The 22,896-nt window shown below is 47.3% G+C and overlaps 1 protein-coding gene across 1 annotated transcript in view; it reads right to left on the bottom strand.

Annotated features, from left to right (window-relative positions):
- The window catches only part of PTPN14 (protein tyrosine phosphatase non-receptor type 14), a 190,021-nt gene that overhangs the window by 92,179 nt on the left and 74,946 nt on the right, over positions 1-22,896 (bottom strand). Inside the window, exon 3 of the mRNA XM_082249758.1 lies at positions 7,419-7,588. Within this exon, the coding sequence (XP_082105884.1) occupies positions 7,419-7,588 (170 nt within the window). The remainder of the gene's footprint in view (positions 1-7,418; positions 7,589-22,896) is intronic.

Below are 22,896 nucleotides of genomic sequence, written 5' to 3'. Positions count from 1 at the left end.
AACAATGGAGTACTATTCCTCCCACTGATACTAATGATGGGCACCCTTCCAGCCAGTGACACAAATGATGGGACACTATTTCTCCCACTTACACCAACTATGGAGCACTCTTCCTCCCACTGATACCAATGATGGGGCACTATTCCTCCCACTGATACCAATGATGGGGCACTATTCCTCCCACTGATACCAATGATGCGGCACTATTCCTCCCACTGATACCAATGATGGGGCACTTTTCCTCCCACTGATACCAACAGTGGAGCATTATTCCTCGCACTGTTACCATTGATGGGCACCTTTCCACGCACTGACACCAATGATGGGGCAGTATTCATCCCACTGATATGAATGATGGGGCATTATTCATCCCACTGACACCAATGATGGGGCACTATTCCGCCTACTTACACCATCGATGGAGCACTTTTTCTTCCACTGATAAAAATGATGGGCACCCTTCTGCCCACTGACACCAATGGTGGGCACTATTCCTCCCACTTACACCAATGATGGAGAACTATTCCTCCCACTTACACCAATGATGGGGCACTATTCCTCCCACTTACACCAATGATGGGGCACTATTCCTCCCACTTACACCAATGATGGGGCACTATTCCAGCCAGTGACACAAATGATGGGACACTATTTCTCCCACTTACACCAACTATGGAGCACTATTCCTCCCACTGTTGCCAATGATGGGCACCCTTCTGCCCACTGACACCAATGATGGGGCACTATTCATCCCACTGATATGAATGATGGGGCATTATTCATCCCACTGACACCAATGATAGGGGCACTATTCCTCCTACTTACACCATCGATGGAGCACTTTTGCTTCCACTGATACCAATGACGGGCACCCTTCTGCCCACTGAGACCAATGGTGGGCACTATTCCTCCCACTTAAACCAATGATGAGGCACTATTCCTTCCACCCGCTGACACCAATGATGGGGCACTATTCCTCCCGCTTACACCAATGATGGGGCACTATTCCTCCCACTTACACCAATGATGGGGCACTATTCCTCCCACTGACACCAATAATGGGGCACTATTCCTCCCACTTACACCAATAATGGGGCACTACTCCTCCCACTGATACCAATGATGGGCACCCTTCCACCAAGATGACAGTTAACTAGCCCTTTGTGAGGAACATCTGGGAGACCCCTGTTAAGGAAAGATGTCTATGCTTACCTATTCTCTGGTCATGTGATTGGCTCCCAAATGGGGTATGTAATGAAAACGTAAAAAGTTTTATTTAGTAATTTCATTAGTATGATAAAAGGGGGTAGGAAAGGAGGAACCAGGGAAAGCAACAAATATGCAGATTAAACTTCAGCTTTAAAAGCAAGGCACTCATGTCTGGGTATCTTCCAAAAGCTCAGTTCAATACTGCGTTCTCCATTCGTGTCTCTGGCCTGCTCAGCCAAGTCTTGCCAAGGCATGCAGGCATTTTTTAACACGCTTCTCTGTGCCGATCCTGACTTCCCTACAGCCGTCTGCTTGTATTCCAGAATAAACAAAGTCTATCTCCAGCAGTCAGGCTGGAATCTCAGTGTTTGTCTTTGCAGAGAGGGACGGAGCAGGTTTTTTTTTTCACCCTAAAAGGCCACTATTTGTTAAAAAATAAACCTTCCACGTGAACTATGCGAGGAGAAGCCAGTAGCAGCACGCTCGCAGGAGACGGCAAGCTCCAACCTGAAGCTAACTTTCTGCCCTCCAACCTCCGCATTCATTAGAGCAAATTACAGGGAGAGGATCGGCAGCACAAGGCATTCCCTCATCGCAACCTATAATTTCATCAGAGCTAATCTGCAGTACGCGGCGAGGAAAGAATCGCCACCATCCGTGCTCAGACTGATTTGCATGGCTTCAATGGGGATTGTTCAGTTTGCGGTTTGTAGGGAACACAATACACAAGGATAATCTCATTCAAATTGCTTGTAAAGACCCAAATTCACCGACAATGCACGCATCTGCCCTGGGTAACGCTGCACTCCTCTCAACACTTACACAATTAAAGGGAAGCTATAAAGTATTTCAATATTGCTTATAAAGTGCTGAGTGCATTGAGGGCGTTGCATGCGTGCGGACATTGAGGGCGCTGCGTGCGTGCGTACATTGAGGGCGCGGCGTGCGTGCGTACATTGAGGGCACTGTGTGCGTGCGTGCGTACATTGAGGGCGCGGCATGCGTGCGTACATTGAGGGCGCGGCATGCGTGCATACATTGAGGGCGCGGAATGCGTGCATACATTGAGGGCGCGGAATGCGTGCGTACATTGAGGGCGCAGCGTGCGTGCGTACATTGAGGGCGCAGCGTGCGTGCGTGCGTACATTGAGGGCGCGGCATGCGTGCGTACATTGAGGGCGCGGCATGCGTGCATACATTGAGGGCGCGGAATGCGTGCGTACATTGAGGGCGCGGAATGCGTGCGTACATTGAGGGCGCGGAATGCGTGCGTACATTGAGGGCGCGGCGTGTGTGCGTACATTGAGGGCCCGGCGTGCGTGCGTACATTGAGGGCCCGGCGTGCGTGCGTACATTGAGGGCGCGGCGTGCGTGCGTACATTGAGGGCGCGGCGTGCGTGCGTACATTGAGGGCGCGGCACGCGTGCGTACATTGAGGGCGCGGCGTGCATACATTGAGGGCGCGGCGTGCGTGCGTACATTGAGGGCGCGGCATGCGTGCGTACATTGAGGGCGCGGCATGCGTGCGTACATTGAGGGCGCGGCATGCGTGCGTACATTGAGGGCACTGCGTGCATGCGTACATTGAGGGCGCGGCATGCGTGCGTACATTGAGGGCGCGGCATGCGTGCGTACATTGAGGGCGCGGCATGCGTGCGTACATTGAGGGCGCGGCATGCGTGCGTACATTGAGGGCGCGGCATGCGTGCGTACATTGAGGGCGCGGCATGCGTGCGTACATTGAGGGCGCGGCATGCGTGCGTACATTGAGGGCGCGGCATGCGTGCGTACATTGAGGGCACTGCGTGCATGCGTACATTGAGGGCGCGGCATGCGTGCGTACATTGAGGGCGCGGCATGCGTGCGTACATTGAGGGCGCGGCATGCGTGCGTACATTGAGGGCGCGGCATGCATACATTGAGGGTGCTACCTGTGATAGGTAAATAAATAAATCCATAAAGGGCTTAACCAGTGCTAGAATCTGCCCAAGAAAAAGGTATACTCTACTTAAAGTGGTTGTAAACTCTCATTGATTAATTGTACCTAGAAGTAAGCCTATAATAAGGCTTACCTATAGGTAATGCAAATCTCTCCTAAACTTGCACCGTTTAGGAAATAATTACTGTATATGCAGCCGATTACATCATCAGTGCATGCGCTCTGAAGGAACGGCCTCCCATGCAGTTCCTTCAGAGCCCTGTGCCTTGACCGACGGCTCCCGTGCGCATGTGCGGGAGTGATGTCACACGGCCTCGGCCAGTCACACAGCCGGAGTCCACGGACCTGGAAGGAAGACAGGAGAAGATAGATGCATCCTCCAGCACTGACAACGCATCAATGGAGGGCATCATTTGCAAGTAAGTTTCACATAATGTGCTAGTATGCGATGCATACTAGCACATTATGCCTTTACTTTGCAGGTCAGAAAAAAAACAAAAACAATTCACTTCCTCTTTAAAGCTGAACTTCAGGCAAACAGCTAAATACACAAACCTGCCTAAGGATTTGAGTTTCTCTTCATCCTGTTCTAAGATATACACAGCTCAGTCTCATAGCACAGCCCCTGGGGAGGGGACCTGATCTTAGTTTATTAAGTTTAGTAAATATAAACTGCTAAATACCTTTTCTCATCAGCAGTATATAGCAGTCGTGTGATTTCTATCAGTGTCTGGTTAAAGCTTGTAGGAGGGGTTTTCATTCTCCTCTGATTGTCCTATGAGGCTGCAAGACCCCTGACCCTATTTCTTGACAGTGCCGATTGGCCTTGTGCAGATCACATGCACTCTCCCAAGAAAAAGGAAAAAAAAAAAAAAACATCTCTCAAAATACACAACTGAGCATGTGCAGAGTGCCCCCAAAGCTCTGTACTATCAGCAGTTGGATTGGGGAAAGTAAAAGAAGGGGAGGATCAGAGAAGACAGGATCAAAGTTTTTTTTTTTTTTTTTTACACAATGCGCAGGATTAACCCCTTAGGTTCCACAGTGAGTATAACAAGCATGCTTTACTGCATATACAGACTGATTTTACAGTTGTGGGTTAACACTTTAAGACGACCTGCATAAGTAATGCACCAAATATGGCTGTCCCATGTCTATACAGAAAAATAAATCTACACACAAACAGAACTAGACTCATTAAAAATGTATTACAATGCATATAATTGTTCCACAAGCCATTCCGCAATTAAATGTTGTTCCTTTCCAGAAATCTGCGAAGAGCGTGAAATGAAATAATAGGCATTCCCTTACAAAGGGAGCTTCGTCTTTGCTGAGATTCTTCCCAAGTCTCTTGCAGTGGATCGGTGAGAATAATGAACAAAGGATTCCTTTACTGCTAGGGCTGACCTTAGAGTAAGGGACAGGGATAAGGGAGGTTTAGTGTAAAGCGGGGATCAGTGATCGATCAATGCCATGTAACCAGTAGATCACAACCCTGCCTTGCTGCAAACTCCTCACTCCATCCACTACCTTTAGGATCAGAGAAGCAATAGGCATGGCAGGGCTGAGGGAAGTCCTAGGCTTCTCTTCAGCTCTTCCATGTGATAGGACACCACAGAGAGGAGACCTGGGTGGACTTCCCTCACTCTGCTGGGTGTCACTGCATCAGAGGGCTGGTAAGTGAACAATACAGGGGGAGGGGAATGAGTGCCATGAGTGATTTTAGCTAGACAGGAAAGATTGTTGTACTGGGGGGGGTTCTTATAGGAGGGAGATGTGTTCTGTACTACCAACCCCTACACTCTGCGTTAATTACCACAACCCCGCATCCTTGCGCTACTTACCACCGACCCCCGCACTCTGCGCTACTTACCACCGACCCCCGCACCCTGCTCTACTTACCACCGACCCCCGCACTCTGCGCTACTTACCACCGACCCCCGCACCCTGCTCTACTTACCACCAACCCCCGCACCCTGCTCTACTTACCACCGACCCCCGCACTCTGCGCTACTTACCACCAACCCCCGCACCCTGCTCTACTTACCACCGACCCCCGCACTCTGCGCTACTTACCACCGACCCCCTGCACTCTGCGCTACTTACCACCGACCCCCTGCACTCTGCACTACTTTCCACCGACCCCCCACTCTCTGCACTACTTACCACCAACCCCCGCACCCTGCGCTACTTACCACCGACCCCCGCACCCTGCGCTACTTACCACCGACCCCCGGCACTCTGCGCTACTTTCCACCGACCCCCCGCACTCTGCGCTACTTACCACCGACCCCAGCACCCTGCGCTACTTACCACCGACCCCCCGCACCCTGCGCTACTTTCCACCGACCCCCCACACTCTGCGCTACTTACCACCGACCCCCGCACTCTGCGCTACTTACCACCGACCCCCGGCACTCTGCACTACTTTACACCGACCCCCCGCACTCTGCGCTACTTACCACCGACCCCCACACCCTGCGCTAGTTGCCACCGACCCCCGGCCCTCTGCGCTACTTTCCACCGACCCCCCGCACTCTGCGCTACTTACCACCGACCCCAGCGCTACTTACCACCGACCCCCCGCACTCTGCGCTACTTACCACCAACCCCCCGCACTCTGCGCTACTTACCACCGACCCCCGCACCCTGCGCTACTTACCACCGACCCCCGGCACTCTGCGCTACTTTCCACCGACCCCCCGCACTCTGCGCTACTTACCACCGACCCCAGCACCCTGCGCTACTTACCACCGACCCCCCACACCCTGCGCTACTTTCCACCGACCCCCCACACTCTGCACTACTTACCACCGACCCCCGCACTCTGCACTACTTACCACCGACCCCCGGCACTCTGCGCTACTTTCCACCGACCCCCCGCACTCTGCGCTACTTACCACCGACCCCAGCACCCTGCGCTACTTACCACCGACCCCCCACACCCTGCGCTACTTTCCACCGACCCCCCACACTCTGCACTACTTACCACCGACCCCCACACTCTGCACTACTTACCACCGACCCCCGGCACTCTGCACTACTTACCACCGACCCCCGCACTCTGCGCTACTTACCACCGACCCCCCGCACTCTGCGCTACTTACCACCGACCCCCCGAACTCTGCGCTACTTACCACCGACCCCCCGAACTCTGCGCTACTTACCACCGACCCCAGCACCCTGCGCTACTTACCACCGACCCGCATCCTTGCGCTACTTACCACCGGACCCCGCGCTACTTACCACCAAACCCCATGCTACTTACCACCAAACCCTGCACCCTTGTGCTACCTACCACCGACCCCCGCACGCTGCACTACTTGCCAATGGCCCCTGCAACACTCAACACCGGCCCCCTGCACTACTCAACACCGGCCCCCTGCACAACTCAACACCGGCCCCCTGCACAACTCAACACCGGCCCCCTGCACAACTCAACACCGGCCCCTTGCACAACTCAACACCGGCCCCTTGCACTTTGTGCTACTTTATACTTCTGACCTATGCACCACTTACTACTGACCTCTGCACAAGTTACCACTGATTCCTGAACTCTGTGCTACTTACTACTGACCCCTGCATTAACGCTACTTACCACTAATCCCTGAACTTTGTGCTACGTACTATTAGCCCCTGCATTAGCATTAGTTACCCCTGCGCTCTGCACTACTTACCACTGATCCTTCTACTCTCTGATACTAATCAAAGACCCCCGCACTCTGCACTACTTACCACTGACCCCTGCACTCTGCACTACTTACCACTGACCCCTGCACTCTGCACTACTTACCACTGACCCCTGCACTCTGCACTACTTACCACTGACCTCTGAACTCTTCAAATCTCCTTTTACTGTTTACAGGGCCTTTGCCAAGTAAAAAAAAATACTGCACCCTGGTTATTTTCTCTCTGTTTTCCAGGTTTTAGGTAGATCTCCGCCTCTCTTGGGTTACCTACAGCACAAGGAAGGATTACAACTACGGCTTATATATCTGCTGAACAAAAATCCCCCTCTCCATTTCTCCTGGTGACCAATGTAACTATGTATGAAATCCATTATCCATGTCCTTGTACCCCACAATGTAACTGACTTTATCTACTCTGGAGATAGAAATATACACAGACGATTGTGAATATGAAACCACAGTCAAACATTTGTAATGACAATTTATACTTTTGTTTTTTGCAATTTTAAAAAATTTAAACTTTTAATAAAAACAGGATTAAAAATAAGGGTAAGCTCCTCCGGATATGAAATCTCACCTACCTGGTGACAGTCTGGTTTAGACAAGAAACGCTCGGCACATAGAACATAACGCCAAAGTACAGTATGGGATCCACCGAGAACTTGTCTAGCTGTTTCCTCAACGGCTTCTCCAGCTCCACCCATCGCGCTTGTTGGTTCTTCCCAACAAACCAGAGGCCAAAGTAATGGGTCTGAAAAAAAAAAAAAAGAGGAGATCAAAGTGAAGATTGTGAACTGATCATCTGTAGTGCTGATCAAGAGGCTGAAGCCCTGCTCAGAAGAAGTCTGAAAAGCCTGAGTCTGACAGCATTGGACAATATCTAAAATAGATACTTTTAAGTTTTGCATAGAATGAGGAAAGTTTAAAACTTTAGCATGTCATTTTACAATGCCAAGATGTTTAAAACTGCAGATTTTATTAAAATAAGTCCTGGTGGTCCTGCCATAAAGGTCCTTGTCCAGGCACTTCCTGTTATAGGGTGACAACACTCTGTGTCTGTCTCCTGCATTGTCACCCTGTCACAGGGGCTTCCGATGGCTTGGCAGTTTCAACACACTTTACACAAGTATGGTCCACTGCTGTCAGCGTTAGAAATCCTGCCCACAGAAATGCCATACAGCCATCGCTGGAGTGCATGCAGACAGAAAATGGCTAATTAGCAGCATCGAGGCGTAACAAAGGATGAAAAAAGGTGAAAACTGTATTTTAATGACAAAAAAAAAAAAAAAAAGGTAAATTAGGTGTTATTGATACCCGGTGCTTTAGCAAACAAAAGATCATTGAGTTGGGCCCTGTTCACACCTGAGCGTTTTTCAGCTCATAAAACGCTCATCTCTGAAGTCTCAAAACACCCAACAAGCAAAATCCCATTCATTTCAATGGCCCCTGTTCACATAGGAGCGTTTTATCGCCTGAAGCAAAACGCCTGAGGCTCAAAAAGTACATGAGCTTTTTTGGCAGATTACAAGCATTTTTGTTAGATGTCAATGCCTGCCTCAAAAGCCTTAGGGCTCTTTCCCACATGGAGTCCGTCGGACGGATTCCGTTTTCCTCAGCGGGGGATCGATCTGCCGATCCCCCGCTGAGCAGGAGGATGACAGCTGTGTCTCTGTGCTGTGTACGGAGACAGAGCTGTCAGGTCCCCATGCATCTCTATGGGGGAATCGGATGGGAACGGACCGCCTGTCCGATCCCATCCGATCCGCTGGACGGATGGAAAATAGGGTTTCCATCCGTCCAGATTTGACGGATCTGATGTCAGCGGACATGTCTCTGCTGACATCCGATGCCCTATAGAGATGCAGGCTCTGGCCATCCTCTGCAGCCCCTCCCCAGTCTCTGGCCATCCTCTGCAGCCCCTCCCCAGTCTCTGGCCATCCTCTGCAGCCCCTCCCCAGTCTCTGGCCATCCTCTGCAGCCCCTCCCCAGTCTCTGGCCATCCTCTGCAGCCCCTCCCCAGTCTCTGGCCATCCTCTGCAGCCCCTCCCCAGTCTCTGGCCATCCTCTGCAGCCCCTCCCCAGTCTCTGGCCATCCTCTGCAGCCCCTCCCCAGTCTCTGGCCATCCTCTGCAGCCCCTCCCCAGTCTCTGGCCATCCTCTGCAGCCCCTCCCCAGTCTCTGGCCATCCTCTGCAGCCCCTCCCCAGTCTCTGGCCATCCTCTGCAGCCCCTCCCCAGTCTCTGGCCATCCTCTGTAGACCCTCCCCAGTCTCTGGCCATCCTCTGTAGACCCTCCCCAGTCTCTGGCCATCCTCTGCAGCCCCTCCCCAGTCTCTGGCCATCCTCTGTAGCCCCTCCGCAGTCTCTGGCCATCCTCTGTAACTCGTTTCCACTAGTAACACCTGACTACTGATATCTGCTGTGCAATCACACAATAGGAACTGTGGCAGGATAACAAAGACAGATTTTTGCCAGTCATGCGAGGAGGATGCAAAAATCCATTTCATATTTTTCCATAATGGTGTATGTGTATATTTGTGTAGAGATGTGCTACAAGTGAGTTTTGGGAATATCTACAACAGAAAACATTAAATTATGTTGCTAGGAAAGTTATCTGGCATGATTTCCCTGGAGCCAGATTAACTTCAGCAGCAGGCCAAGGAATGCAAACTGTCAAATATCCTGTCTAGTGTTCTAGATTAATGGGCATCTCTCTCCATTGCCAGCAATATAACATGCATAGACGGCATTTCTGAAGAACAGAACCAGTACAGCCTCCCGGAAAAACATACATTCATCGGGTTCTAGTGAACTGCCTGTCTTCTAATCAGCTAGATTCAAAACAAGTGACCTGGAAAATGTATGTTATTGTTTAAAATGATCATTATAGCAATAGGATCATCTAATCTGGCTTCTGAAATAAGGGGAAAAAAACAAAACAAGAGCAACATCACATTTATATGTGCACTCCGTCCTCTCTGTAGCTCTGGTAGTGACATATTACATCAATTAATACATGATTAGTATACAGAAGTCTAGAATTCAGGCATGTGTCAGGGCAAAGGCTGGGGCTCCATGGGAGCTTTTTATCATCCATTTTAAAGAAATGTAACTTGTTTCCGAATGCTTCAATTGTAATCTAATTATTTTCATTGAAACAGGTGGTAACACCGAACTCTGGGATAAGCCAACGTTGTCTAACTACAAAAGCCATATTTTTGCCTAAATCTTGGTGTGCTTTGTGCATTTCTTCTAGCCAGTAACTGGACGCCCTATAGCAGATCTACTGTGCAGAATCACACATTATATATATATATTATCTGTATCTATTTTTCGTTGCCGATACCGATATTTTGGTCAATGCATATCGGTATCGGCCGATATTTTCGTACATTTAAAAAAAAAAATGTCTTTACACTTTTTTTCTTTGACAGGTATCCTTGTGGAGGGATCTGGGGGGTCTAAGAGACCACAAACCCCTCCTCTGCACTTAAAAGCATTCAAAATGCCAAGTTTGGCTGTTTTAAATGCTGTAATTTTTTTGAGTCTGGCGCCAGACAGTACCTGGAAGTTTTGAATGCTGTCAGTTTTTTTTATTTGGCGCCGAGTACCCGGAAGTGATGTCATGACATCACTTCCGGGTTGTTGCATGGAGAACCGATCAGAGCCGAATGCGGCTTTGATCGGGTCTTCGGTGGCCGTGCAGGCTGCATGCGCGGGTCTCCCGGTGGAATGGGAGACCCGGGCGAGCTGTGGAAGGCGGCGGGAGGTGGGGGGGGTTTTCCCTCCCGCTCCTTGTAATGACAGCTGAGTGGCTTCTCAGCAACATCGGTTGATATTACAAGACATCCGACCGTCAGGTATGGACGCCGGTACCAGGGTGATGCCTCTAGCTGCAGGCATCACTCCGGTACAGCACTTTCCTGGAATATCGGTAATATCGGTCACCTTGGTGGCCAATTCTGATATATCGGGGAAAGTGCATATCGGCCCTCGATATATCGGCTTTGCCGATAATCGGTCGATCCCTAATATATATGATTCTGCACCTTTGCCTGTAGGGGGGGCACACAATCGTGACGACGGTGGGCTGCTTTTGCTGTGATTATTTACAGCAGAAGCCGATCTGCGTGGCTGGGCACCTGACAATCGTTGGGCAGAGACACAGAACAGGGCTGTGTTTATGTACACAAGGCAGAACTCCGTTCTGACAGGGGGAAGGGATGGATTTTGTGTTTCTGCAAAGCAGGGAATAGAATCCTTTACCCTTAGCAAAAGCAGCACACACCGTACACAAAAACACTGGCTAGGCACAGTTAACTCTGATCACCCTAGATGTTTAACCCCTTCCCAGCCAGTGTCATTAGTACAGTGACCATGAATATTTTTAGCACTGATCACTGTATTAGTGTCACTGGTTCCCACAAAGTGTCAGTTATGGCGCTTTTCCACTGCATGGAACTGTACCGGTTCGGCACGCTTTTGTGCTTTTCCACTGCGGTACCGCATGGTATAGGGTCGGAACGGTTCGGTACGGTACGGTATAGGTTTGCTTTTCCACTGCATGGAACCGAACGGTACGGTACGGCTCTGAAAAAACAGTACCTACTCGATTGTGGTTCCAACAGGTACCAAACTGGTACCATATCCCACAATCCTTTGCATGCAGTCACTACTAGCCACTGATTGGTCAGAGAATCACACCCACCCTGTTGTTATCCCACCCACTTAACTTTAGTACTACTTTAGTGGAAAAGCAAACCATACCGTACCGTACCGAACCTTTCCGACACTATACCATGCGGTACCGCAGTGGAAAAGCCAAGCAGGGCCGAGTAGAGCCGAGCCGGTACTAGCCGGTACTTGCAGTGGAAAAGTGCCATTAGTGTCCACCGCTATAGTCCTGCTGTAAGTTGCTGATTGCCATTACTATCAATACTAGTTTAAATGAAATAAATAAAAATTCCATTATATATCACATAGTTTGTAGACGCTATGGTGTACATTTAATAAACTGAGAAGTTTTCTCTCAGTTCACTTCTCGGCAGTTCTCAGAGAAAAATGATCTCCGCTGGCACCCAGTTTAGAAGGTGGAGAACTTCACTTCTCACAGGGTGATCAGAGGAGAAGATTTTCCTCTGAAAACGGCCGATATCCGTGTATAACTGGGTGGACTGCCTGTAATCTCACGAGATATTGTGAGATTACAGCCGTCGCCAAGTTTAAAAAGTGAAACCAAAGTTTAAAAGCACATGTAATGACATGATTCTGACACATGAAAACTAACTGAATATCTATCTATCTATACACATATACAGCATATAAACATATATACAGTATATATACACATATTATATATATATACACGCGCACACACACATATACACACACAGTGTGTGTATATATATATATATATATATATATATATATATATATATATATATATATATATATATATATACACACACACATATATATATATATACACACATATATATATATACACACATATATATATATATATACACATACACACAGTGTGTATATATACAGTGTGTGTGTGTGTGTGTATATATATATATATATATATATATATATATATATATATATATATATATATATATATATATATATATATATATATACACACATTTTTTTTTTTTTTTTTTTTAACCCACTGGTGCTGATATATCGGAAGAAAGAAGTCTTCTTCCTCTAATCGCACAGCTTCTCCCCCTGATTCTCCACCTCTGAGCTGCAGAATCTGGAATGGAGATATTTCAGAGTAACGGCTGTGAGATCTTCAGATCTCACTTTTCTAAACTGGCCGTTTGTGACAGAACGGTCATGTACTGTGATGAGAAGCGAAGAACATGTTCTCTGCTCTTCATCTCAGCTACCTAAACCGGTACTCACCAGAGATCAGTCGTGATCCTGAGGATCACCGCTTTTCTCGGTTTATTAAAAGTAGACCTATAACCTTTGTGCAAACCAATCAATATACACTAATTGAGAATTTTTTTTTACCAAAAATATGTAGCAAAATACATACTGGCCTAAATTTATGAAGAAATTTGATTTTTTTTTTTACTGGATAAGTTTTATAGCAGAAAGTAAAAAATATATATATTTTTTTCAAAATCTTTTTTTTATTTATAGTGCAACAAATAAAAACCGCAGAGGTGATAAAATATCACCAAAAGAAAGCTCTATTTGTGGGGAGAAAAAATGACAAATTTTATTTGGATACCGTGTTGCATGACCAAAATATTTTTTACTTTCTGCTATAAAACATATGCAATAAAAAAAAATATAAAAAATAAATAATTTCTTTATAAATTTTGGCCAAAATGTATTGTATTCTGCTACATGTCCTTGGTAAGAAATAAAAAAATTCCAATAAGTGTATATTGATTGGTTTACGTGAAAGTTGTAGCATCTACAAACTATGGTATATTATATATATATATATATATATATATATATATATATATATATATATATATATACACACACACACACACACACACATATACATATACAGTGGGTACGGAAAGTATTCAGACCCCCTTAAATTTTTCACTCTTTGTTATATTGCAGCCATTTGCTAAAATCATTTAAGTTCATTCTTCTTCCTCATGAATGTACACATAGCACCCCATACTGACAGAAAAACACAGAATTGTTGACATTGTTGCAGATTTATTAAAAAAGAAAAACTGAAATATCACATGGTCCTAAGTATTCAGACCCTTTGCTCAGTATTTAGTAGAAGCCCCCTTTTGATCTAATACAGCCAGGAGTCTTTTTGGGAAAGATGCAACAAGTCTTTCACACCTGGATTTGGGGATCCTCTGCCATTCCTCCTTGCAGATCCTCTCCAGTTCTGTCAGGTTGGATGGTAAACGTTGGTGGACAGCCATTTTTAGGTCTCTCCAGAGATGCTCAATTGGGTTTAAGTCAGGGCTCTGGCTGGGCCATTCAAGAACAGTCACGGAGTTGTTGTGAAGCCACTCCTTCGTTATTTTAGCTGTGTGCTTAGGGTCATTGTCTTGTTGGAAGGTAAACCTTCGGCCCAGTCTGAGGTCCAGAGCACTCTGGAGAAGGTTTTTGTCCAGGATATCCCTGTACTTGGCCGCATTCATCTTTCCCTCGATTGCAACCAGTCGTCCTGTCCCTGCAGCTGAAAAACGCCCCCACAGCATGATGCTGCCACCACCATGCTTCACTGTTGGGACTGTATTGGACAGGTGATGAGCAGTGCCTGGTTTTCTCCACACATACCGCTTAGAATTAAGGCCAAAAAAATGGATTTTTGTAAAATCTTACCGTAAAATCCTTTTCTCTTAGCTCATCGACAGACGTAGTCCTCGGTGATACACCACCTTCGGGTTATGTTACCTCCGCAGGAGCAGGACTAGACAGGAAATTAAAAAGCTCTGGCCACACCCTAGGGGCAGTCCCAGAGGGTATATCCTCTCTCTCTCTGCCTCAGCAAATCAGTTATGTGAAAAAGCAGTGCTTAGAGAATTTAACCCAACCCAACTCCAAAACAGAGGGGCGGGGACTACGTCTGTCGATGAGCTAAGAGAAAAGGATTTTACGGTAAGATTTTACAAAAATCCATTTTTCTCTAGCGCTCATCGACAGACGTAGTCCTCGGTGATACACCACCTTCGGGACGTCCCAGAGCAGTATCACAACTGAGGGGTGGGAAAATGGAAATCAAATCCCAATCTAGAAGGCCCAACCGGTGCCAACTAGAAGTTTACAATGCTCATCCTTAATGATGAGACTCAACCAAAAAAAGAGAAATCAATCTTTTTTTTTTTTTTTTTTTTTTTTTAAACAGAAAAAAACCCTCGAGGTAGACCACCGGTCTCCTCAAATTGCGGCCTGCAAAACCTTGCGGCCAAATGAGGCATCCGCCGATGCCGTCACATCAATTTTATAAAATTTTGTAAAGGTATGTACCGACGACCAGGTGGCCGCCTTACATACCTGGACCACTGACGCCTGATGGCGAAAGGCCCAGGAAGTACTGAGCGCTCGAGTGGAGTGCGCCCTAACAGGGAACGGAGGACTCTGACCCTTAATAGAATAAGCCTGTACCACCGTTTGTCTAATCCATTTGGCAATGGTCGCGGCAGATGCAGGCAAACCCTTTCTGGGGCCATCCGTGATCACAAAAAGTGAATCCGTCTTACGGAATGATTCCGTAGCTTTCAGGTATACCCTGATTGCCCGAACCACATCTAAGGAATGCAACGCATGTTCCCGATGATGCTTGGGCTGAGGACACAAGGAAGGTAGTACAATATCTTCATTCAGATGAAAATCTGAAACCACCTTGGGAAGAAAAGATGGCTTAGGATGAAGTACTACCTTATCCCTATGAATCACTAGGTATGGGGACTGGCATGATAATGCAGCCAGTTCTGACACCCTGCGAGCAGAAGTAATAGCCACCAAGAAGGCCACCTTCTGGGATAGAGTAAGCAAGGGAATCTCCCTGATGTTTTCAAAGGGAGGTTTCTGTAGAACCGACAAAACCAAATTAAGATCCCAGGGCGGTAAGGGCGCGCGGACTGGAGGAGCCAGGTGCCGCACCCCCTGGATGAAATTCCGCACCAAGGATTTGGTAGCTAAAGGCTTCTGAAAGAAGATTGCTAATGCTGAAACTTGACCCTTGATGGTGCTCAAGGCTAGCTTCTGCTCAACCCCTTGTTGCAAAAAGGCCAATATTCGAGTCACCGAATAGGTACGTGGAGGAAATCCTAAAGATTCGCACCATGCAATATAAGTCTTCCATGTGTGATAATAGACTTTGCTGGAAGTCGCTTTCCTTGCTTTAATAAGGGTAGGAATGACTGAAGTAGACAAACCTCTGTCCTTCAGTACTTGGGTCTCAAAGGCCAGGCCAGTAAAACCAGCGACTGTAAAGCACGAAGGTAAATTGGTCCTTGAGACCACAGACACTCCCTGAGACGAAGTTCCCACGGAACGTCTGCGACTAACATGTCCAAGTCGGCCAGGCCGGCTTGAGGAGGCCAGCCTAGAATTTCTAGGACCACTGGCGCTGATTGGATCTGAACCAGGCGTCCCTAGAGCTATCTGGCCCCGACCATCCGAGAAAGTCTGGTCGTTTTCTGTTCCCACACATTTATCAGATACCTGATAGTTATCAGGAAAGGTGATCTTTTCTGGTTGAACCTCAGGGACCGAAGTCACCCGACTAGAGGCTACTTGGCCTATCTGGTCAACCAGATCCGATTCCTGTGAGGTATCGGGACTAATCTTAGGAAAAGGTAAAGGAAAAGATCTTTTCAGGGAACGGTAGCTACCGCTTCCTGTGGTACTTAAATGTTGGAAGGGAAGAATCGCACCGGTAGTAGTGGTTGATGCTCGATCTAATGTCCTGAATACCGGTGAAAACGTCCCCCCACCCTGAAACCGGGTGGGGGCGCACCTTCAGGCTGTGTACTCCTTTGCTTCGGGTTTGGCTGGGTTGGTCCCCTTCTTGAACCCTCCTGGAGGAGTCTTGCCTTTCCCGCTAGTACCAGCCGGGCGCCCTTTATGGGCGGTAAAGAAAGGTCCTCGCTTGTTGCAAAGTCCCTTAGCTTTTGCAGCCTGTGGCAAAAAAGTGCTCTTGCCCCCAGTGGCATCCTTAATGATTTCATCTAGGTTGGCTCCAAATAGACGATTCCCCTGAAAGGGGAGATTGGTCAAGGTCTTTTTGGAACCTAGGTCAGCTGACCAGCATTTTAACCACAGCACACGTCTGAGGATCACTGCTAACTTAGATGCATGCCCTAATAGGGGAGTAGTGTCCAAGGCTGCGTCACAGATAAACCGTAGCCCTTGTATGATCTGTTCCATCAAATCAGATGTCTCCTGGGGAATATCTTTTCCCCTAAGATCTTGGCGTACCATTTTCGCCCATTCCGTAAGTGTCTGGGAAACTAGACCAATAACGATTACTGGTCTAAATGCTGACCCTATCAGAGAAAAGATAGTGCGGGACTCTGCTTCTATCTTTCGATCCACCGGATCCTTAAAGGACGAAGTGTCCTCCACTGGAATAACCGTGGCTTTATTCAGCCTGGAAATAGGCGGATCCACGACTGGTGGTACCGTCCATTTCTTAATGATGGATTCCTCAAACGGATAGCGTCTAGCAATACGCTTGGAAATAGTAAAGGTACGTTTAGAATGCTCCCATTCTCCTTTAATCTGATTACCAAAACATTTAGGTACAGGAAAAGCCTTCGCCGTCTTGATGGGCTTATTAGTCCCAAAAGGCCTCTCTGTTTCAGTTGCCTCTGCCGGTAAAGCCTCAAGTTTTAAGGTTTCTTGCACTGCCACAACTAGTGCGTCCACCAATGCTTCTTCCTGAATTATAGCAAGAGAAGAAGCGTCCTCCTCACTGTCTGAGGGGGCTTTACCTGGGATAACAGCCCTTGCAGAGGAACCTGCAACTGCCGTGACCATCTCTGAATCTGAGTCAGAGGTGTCAGATGGTATAGGGGTAGGCGGGGGTCGCTTCCTTGACCCCCGTCCCTGACAGGCCGCCTCCACCCGAGCCACCATAGACTCCAAAATTGCTGTAAATGACTCTATACTCTGTGCACCGGCGGGTCCCGAGGCCCCCTCGAGGGAAACAGGTGGGGGAATATGTGTGGCAGGGTCCATAATAACTCCGGTTACTTCCTGGATAATATAATTCAAAAGTAAAGAAAAAAACTTTTTTTTTTTTTTTTTTTCTGACCCCCAGCGCCACAAAAAAGCCCCTTAGTGTTACCTGCTTAGGGATCCCTATCGATCGAGAGAGAGAGAGATAGACCCCCAGGCTCACCACTTGATGCTCAGAGTTAAACTGCAACAGCTTACAGCGCTGTCTTGACAAACAGGAAGTCTTTTGGCTGGCTGCTCAGGAAGAAAGGAGGCGGCTCCGCCCCTCTGCACGCCTTCCGGCGCCTCCCCCAAGCTCCACGAGGTGTAGGATCACCTCAAACATGGCCGCCCCCATGCTGGAGACACGAGGCTACGCCAAAATGGCGGCTCGTGCGATCCAGCAAAAAAAAAATGGCGGCGGCCTAAACTGAATAGCGGTGTGCTGCAGGGCACACAACACTCTCTCTGCATGGGGATATGGCGTGGTTGGCGGTACCGGCCCTGGCGGACCGCGTGGCCGTTCGGGAGGCCTGCTAATAGCTGGAGATCTGATTTGGAAGGCAGTCTACATGTCCGTGGCTTCTGACTGGTAGGTAGCTTATACTTAACCCATAAGATTCCCAGAATGCCACAGATTACATCTTTAAAACATGTATACAATAGATTGTTAGCTCCCAAACCAAGCCTCCTGGCTTTTGCACACATAAATCACACTCAAAGTAGGAGGATTTGTGACATGTTATAGGATAGAAAGGACTCTTTCTTACCATACAGAGAGGGGCCCGCGTTCACCACAAGACCCGTCAGGGGGAAAAGGGGGAACATACTACTCACCATACCGGAACCAGGCGGGCACCAACTCCTGACAGTACCCCTCTCCACCGGGGCGGGAGGGCTGTCGACCGATACGGACGCCGTGACTCATGGTCTTTGGCGTTTCGGCGAGACGTTTAACTCGCGTGGACAGTCCTTTAATGGGACTTTGTCGCGGCCGACCCAGCGCGGAGCTATGGCCTGCACGCGCTCGTAGGCTGAACTGGGGTGACCACCGGATCTCAACATCCAGCCCGTCGCCCAGTTCAGCTTTCTTGCTTGAAGATCTCACAGGAACACTGGAGAAAAAAGCTGTCTAAAAAAATCCTTTATGAAAAAATTCTTGCCAGGACCTAAGATCCCAGCAAGGTGTCTAGGTCCTTACTCCTAACTAGACAGAAAATAACTGATTTGCTGAGGCAGAGAGAGAGAGGATATACCCTCTGGGACTGCCCCTAGGGTGTGGCCAGAGCTTTTTAATTTCCTGTCTAGTCCTGCTCCTGCGGAGGTAACATAACCCGAAGGTGGTGTATCACCGAGGACTACGTCTGTCGATGAGCGCTAGAGAAAGTTCTATTTTGGTCTCATCAGACCAGAGAATCTTATTTCTCACCATCTTGGAGTCCTTCAGGTGTTTTTTAGCAAACTCCATGCGGGCTTTCATGTGTCTTACACTGAGGAGAGGCTTCCGTCGGGCCACTCTGCCATAAAGCCCCGACTGGTGGAGGGCTGCAGTGATGGTTGACTTTCTACAACTTTCTCCCATCTCCTGACTGCATCTCTGGAGCTCAGCCACAGTGATCTTTGGGTTCTTCTTTACCTCTCTCACCAAGGCTCTTCTCCCCCGATAGCTCAGTTTGGCCGGACGGCCAGCTCTAGGAAGGGTTCCGGTCGTCCCAAACGTCTTCCATTTGAGGATTATGGAGGCCACTGTGCTCTTAGGAACCTTAAGTGCAGCAGAAATCTTTTTGTAACCTTGGCCAGATCTGTGCCTTGCCACAATTCTGTCTCTGAGCTCTTCAGGCAGTTCCGTTGACCTCATGATTCTCATTTGCTCTGACATGCATTGTGATCTGGAAGGTCTTATATAGACAGGTGTGTGGCTTTCCTAATCAAGTCCAATCAGTATAATCAAACACAGCTGGACTCAAATGAAGGTGTAGAACCATCTCAAGGATGATCAGAAGAAATGGAAAGCACCTGAGTTAAATATATGAGTGTCACAGCAAAGGGTCTGAATACTTAGGACCATGTGATATTTCAGTTTTTCTTTTTTAATAAATCTGCAACAATGTCAAAAATTCTGTGTTTTTCTGTCAGTATGGGGTGCTATGTGTACATTCATGAGGAAGAAGAATGAACCTAAATGATTTTAGCAAATGGCTGCAATATAACAAAGAGTGAAAAATTTAAGGGGGTCTGAATACTTTCTGTACCCACTGTATATGTATATATATATATATATATATATATATATATATATATATATATATATATATATATATATATATATATATATATATATATATATATATACATACACACACACACACACATATATATATATATATATATATACACACACATACACACACACACATACATACACATATATTATATATATACATACACACACATATACACACACACACACCCACACACACTGGAATTTTGTTTTTTACACTACTAATGGCAGGGATCGGTGCATTACAATGGGACTGCAATAGTGTGGTTGCCAATCTGACACTGACGGACACTGAGTGGGAATTGACTAACTACCACTGACATCAGTGATAATACTATACACTGTACTAGTGACACTGGCTGGGAACATCTAGGGGGGTAACATTTAGAGTGATCAAGGGGTTAAATGTGTGCCTAACAAGTATTCATTTGAGTATTATGCCCTGCTTTTTACTAAAGATCTTTGTTTCTTATCCCTTTGCAGGGATAAGAAACGAGAGATCATTCCCTCTGTACCAAGCCCTGTGTTGATTGTCAATACAGGGTTCTAGGTTGTGATTGAAGACAGCCAAGCAGCAGGTCCCAGCCATGAATCATTGGCTGAGACCCGCTGAAAAAACCTGCAGTGTATGAACACAGCGGGTGTCGGCAGGTGGGGCGCGGAAGGGTCGCACATGCGCCCTAAACCTGAAAGCAGGCAGTGACATAGCAGTACGCCGCGTTGCCTGTACGGATGCCCAGCTGTGATAAATTCTAGAGGACATCCAGGTGTGTCAAGAGGGACTGTTCCTGCGGAGGTTGACTATCCATCCCAAGAGGGGCAGACACAGAGAGTCTGGAGGGTATGAAGGGTGCGATTGCCCTTATTGGCTGTTGGATTGCAGTTTCCCTTTAATATTTCATACATTGATGGACGGTACGAATACATCACCGAATGACAAAACTTGTCATTTCTGCCGATCGGTCACCTTACACAGATTGTCTGAACGTCATCCAGACAGGCAGCAGCTTGTCATCCGGGATGTGTAGGCGCGCGGCTTCTAATGAACTTCCAGTGCAGCTCGCAGCACGCTGGGGGAAGGGGTGTCTGCCGCTCCACAAAGCAACGCCTGCCTGCTAATTACATCCTGGAGGAGCCGATCTCACTAGCAGGTGTACAGAGAGAGGCAAAGATCTTCCCTAACCAAAATCTGACAATAGATTCAAAGCTTTGCCTATTTATTCTGCTGCTGGGCAGATCGAAGGGATACAAATAAACGCAGCTCTGTAATCATTAAGTGCCGGTTCAAATTTCTGCGATCACAGAGATTGCATGTAATTCAGAGCGCACTGCTCCTAAAATTACATACAGTTTGTATGGCTGAATTCGCACCACAATCGCACCCAACTCGCACAGGACCGATTTTCTGGTCCGCAGCAGAATCGGATCGCATGGTGGTTCACACTAGTGTGATCCGATTCTGTGCAAACTTTCAGATCGCACTGCGATATGCGATGTTATCTGGGGGTGTCGTTAACTTCTAATTGACACCCCCAGCGTATCGCATATGGCAGTGTGAACTACCAGGGGTGCGGATGCGATGCGGGAACACTCTGTATATTTGCAGCCTTCCCGCATCGCAGAAATGTGAACCGGTGCTTATACCTCATTAAGCACTTCTGTACCGGCAGATTATCCCCTTAATGACCAGGCCATTTTTTGCGATACAGCACTGCATTACTTTAACAATTGAGCGGTCATGCGACGCTGTACCCAAATACAATTGATGTCCTTTTTTTTTCCACAAATAGAGCTTTCTGTTGGTGGTATTTGATCACCTCTGCAATTTTTATTTTTTGCGCTATAAACAAAAAAAGAGCGACAATTCTAAAAAAAAAAAATTATATACACACACACTATATATATATATATATATCACTTTCTGCTATATAACATTCCCAATAAAAAAAAAAAAAAAATCAAGTTTTTTTCATCATTTTAGGCCAATTTGTATTCTGCTATATATTTTTGGTAAAAAAAAAAAAAAAAAAAAATGTCCCAATAAGTGTGTTTTGATTGGTTTGCGCAAAAGTTATCACGTCTACAAACTAGGGGAAAGATTTATGTCATTTTTATTTATTTTTACTAGTAATGGCGCCGATCTGCCATTTTTAGCAGGACTGCGACATGGTTGCAGACAGATCTGACCCCTAACTGACACTTTTGGGAGTACCAGTGACATTACTACAGTAATCAGTGCTAAAAATATGCACTGTTACTGTAATCATGAGATTGGCAGGTAAGGGGTTACCCCAGGGGCGATCAAAGGGTTAAATGTCAGCTTAGGGGGTGTTTTCTAACTGAGAGGGGGATGGGCTTGTGAAATCAACACAGAGACCTGTGATCCTAAATAGGAGGAACACAGGAGCTCTGTATTGATTCCTGAGAGAACAACAGTCTGCTGTGTTTACAACAGCTGACCGCCGTTCCCTCGTCACCGGGAGCGATCGCGGCTGCCGGCCCCTTGGATCGTCTTCCCAGGATCACTCCCAGGAACCGCAGTACAGTTGCGGGAATTCGCGGGAACCTGCCGACCTGCCACCGTATATAGGCAGCGGCTGGTCGGCAAGTGGTTAAATTTATTTTTTTAAATTCAAGCAGAGCAAGTACATGAATAGGACTTGGTGACATCCTCCCTGTACAGCAGAGCTGGAGGGTAAGAAGAAGAAGCAGCACAAAGAGCCAATCAGTGATGATGCTAATAGGAGGAGAGAGCAGGCTGACAGATGAGCACATCACTGTGCTGCTTCTCCTTTCACTGTCAAGTCACAGGCTTGGGGTGAGCCAGAATGACCCTGGATCAGAGGAAGTGGATTGAATGATGCATGCATTAGAATGAGGACATCTAGTGGCAGAAAAAAAAAACACTGGGGGGGGTAAAATATCTGGATTAAAAGGGGAATATTGCAGTAAAAGCTGGTTTTGTTATCTGATCTTTGAATGTGTTATTAGTCACGCATCCGCTGAAAATTATCAAAAGAAAAAAAAAAAGTGCCGATAAGGCTCGGTTCAAACCTATGCATTTTTTATTGTTTTTTAAAGAAACGCACTACACTCCATTTACCATGG

This window comes from Pelophylax lessonae (genome assembly GCF_965119305.1).
Source record: "Pelophylax lessonae genome assembly, chromosome: 3".
NCBI classification, from domain to species: domain Eukaryota; kingdom Metazoa; phylum Chordata; class Amphibia; order Anura; family Ranidae; genus Pelophylax; species Pelophylax lessonae.
The sequence above is the reverse complement of the archived record's forward strand: the minus strand, read 5'-3'. Positions and strand labels throughout refer to the sequence as shown.